This window comes from Phytophthora parasitica (assembly GCF_000247585.1).
Source record: "Phytophthora parasitica INRA-310 unplaced genomic scaffold supercont2.2, whole genome shotgun sequence".
NCBI classification, from domain to species: Eukaryota; Oomycota; class Peronosporomycetes; order Peronosporales; family Peronosporaceae; genus Phytophthora; species Phytophthora nicotianae.
In genome coordinates, this window is record NW_008648988.1 from 146,830 (window position 1) to 148,913 (window position 2,084).

General features: G+C 51.8%; 1 protein-coding gene across 1 annotated transcript in view; it reads left to right on the forward strand.

Moving 5' to 3' along the window:
* Window positions 1-299: 299 nt before the first annotated feature.
* The window catches only part of PPTG_02120 (hsp70-like protein), a gene marked incomplete at its 5' end in the record, with an annotated part of 5,675 nt that continues 3,890 nt past the window's right edge, over window positions 300-2,084 (forward strand). Inside the window, 3 exons of the mRNA XM_008893122.1 lie at window positions 300-984; window positions 1,080-1,785; window positions 1,861-2,044. Of these exons, the coding sequence (XP_008891370.1) occupies window positions 300-984; window positions 1,080-1,785; window positions 1,861-2,044 (1,575 nt within the window). The remainder of the gene's footprint in view (window positions 985-1,079; window positions 1,786-1,860; window positions 2,045-2,084) is intronic.

Sequence of the window (2,084 nt, forward strand, 5' to 3'; positions counted from 1 at the left end):
TCGGAGGGTATTATTCGTGGCCACTGTTTTTCGACATTTAGAGATTTTGCGCGCGTCCAAGTTTTCGCGCCATTTGCGATTCGGACGGACGGACAGCAGAAGCCAAATTGGATGGCAAAACGCAAGCGCATCAAAAATCTTACTTGGGGAAAACTATGGACCAAACTCAAGAAGCTTGGATGGAGGTTTGAGCGCCCCAAAGGGCTTGCAACTGAGAATCGCTACTTTACACCTGCAGGTTGGGAGAAACGTCCAAACGCAACCCACCTTGTCGACTACTACGAAGGACCTGACGAAGTATGGAAACATTTACCGGAAGATGGTACGTCCTAAACGCGTATTTTACAGCTTTAAATGAGGCTAACGATGATATAGTGCTGTATGACGACGCTGCAGGTGCTGATGGAGCGTCGAAACCGCCACCATCCACCCGCCCTCCCGCGACTCAATCCGACGCGTCGCCTGCCCAGTCTCCGGCCAGAGCTCCTGCCAAAGCGCCGGCCAAGTCTCCTGCTCAGTCTCCGGTCAAGTCTCCCGCTCAGCCTCCAGCCACGTCGCCCGCCAAGTCTCCTTCGAGACCGCCTGCAAGGGCGCCCCCCAAAACGCCGATGAGAACACCGCCTAAGAAACGCGCAAGGAAGGCTATTGCGTCGGCAACACCGTCACCGCAGCCATCGCCACGTGTACCACCACCGACACGTGTAAAGCCATCCCGAAGCGCGCGCCACGTGGCTGAAACGGTAGATATTTCGGTGGGAAATGACCGAATGACCTCTGGTGATGAAGATGACTACGCCGTCGACGACGACGGTGCCGTATCCGACATCGAAGCCTCTAGCGAAATTTCCAGTAGCGAAGATGAAGAGACAAGTGACGAAGAGGACGCTGTTGATCTCTCCGCCGGGACCCCCTTTGACAAGATGACCAAGGAGCAATTGAGTGAACACGCACAGACTGGCTGGACAACTTTCTTCGAAGCCCAATGTAAGTACAAACCTGTATGGTACAGGATATCATTCCTGGAACTTAACGTTATCCTGTTTTATGCACTAATTATTTGTTTTTGATGCTTATTACAGGTACTTCTCTACAGATACCTGCTGCCGATCTGGCACGTGCTAGTGCCGCCCCCACCCAGCTCGCTCAAGCATTGGGATGCAACCTGGAAGGGCTATTCTTTTTGTTCCTACCCAAAGAGATGTGGCTTGCTATTGCTACCGAGTCAAACCGATATCAACTTCAATACCGCGAGCAAGCGGCGGAAGAGATCATGGCTCGCCAGCAACGGATCAAGGACAGACGACCGGCGTACAAGATGAAGACATTGCAGCAAGTTCAAAAAGAGCAGAGAGCGTTCAAACCTATTCAAGCTCACGAGCTGGTGAACTTCATTGGGCTACTCTGTGCCCGTACCCTGTGTCCCCACAAAGAGAAATTGGCAAAGCACTGGGCAGTGGATGCTCAAGGTGCTGTCCCCAAAGGGACATTTGGGCGCTATATGGCGAGAAAGCGATTCGAAGAGATCGTACGCTTCTTGCACTTTAGTGACAACAGCCATGCTGACGCTGTCAAGTTCAAGACGTGGAAGATCAAGCCTATTGCCGACACAATCAACACAACGTTCAAGTTGGGAATGACAGTGGGGCAAAGAATCGCCTTCGACGAAGGCATGATACCTATGCGGAGCAAGTACAACCCAATGCGGCAATATCTTAGAGGTAAGCCCCACCCGTGGGGTACGAAGTGCTTCTTGACGTGTGATGCTGATACCGGCTACTGCTACAGGTATGGATATTGTGTTCCTGTATGATACAGAATAAAATCTAACTCTGTCATGTTTTATCCTGTATTCCTGTATAGGGCGGAAATTTACCAAGGAAAGGTCGACACGGACTGCGCGGATCTGAACCAAGGTCCCAACGCCGTGCTGCGTAATGTTGATGCAGTCCTCGACGGCCTTCCCAAGAAACGACTCATAATCACGGATCGGTTCTACTCAAGCGTGCTGCTATCTTCGATTCTCCTGCAGCGTGGACTCTACCATGTTGGTACAATCCAAACCAACAGGCGTGGCTACTGCAAGG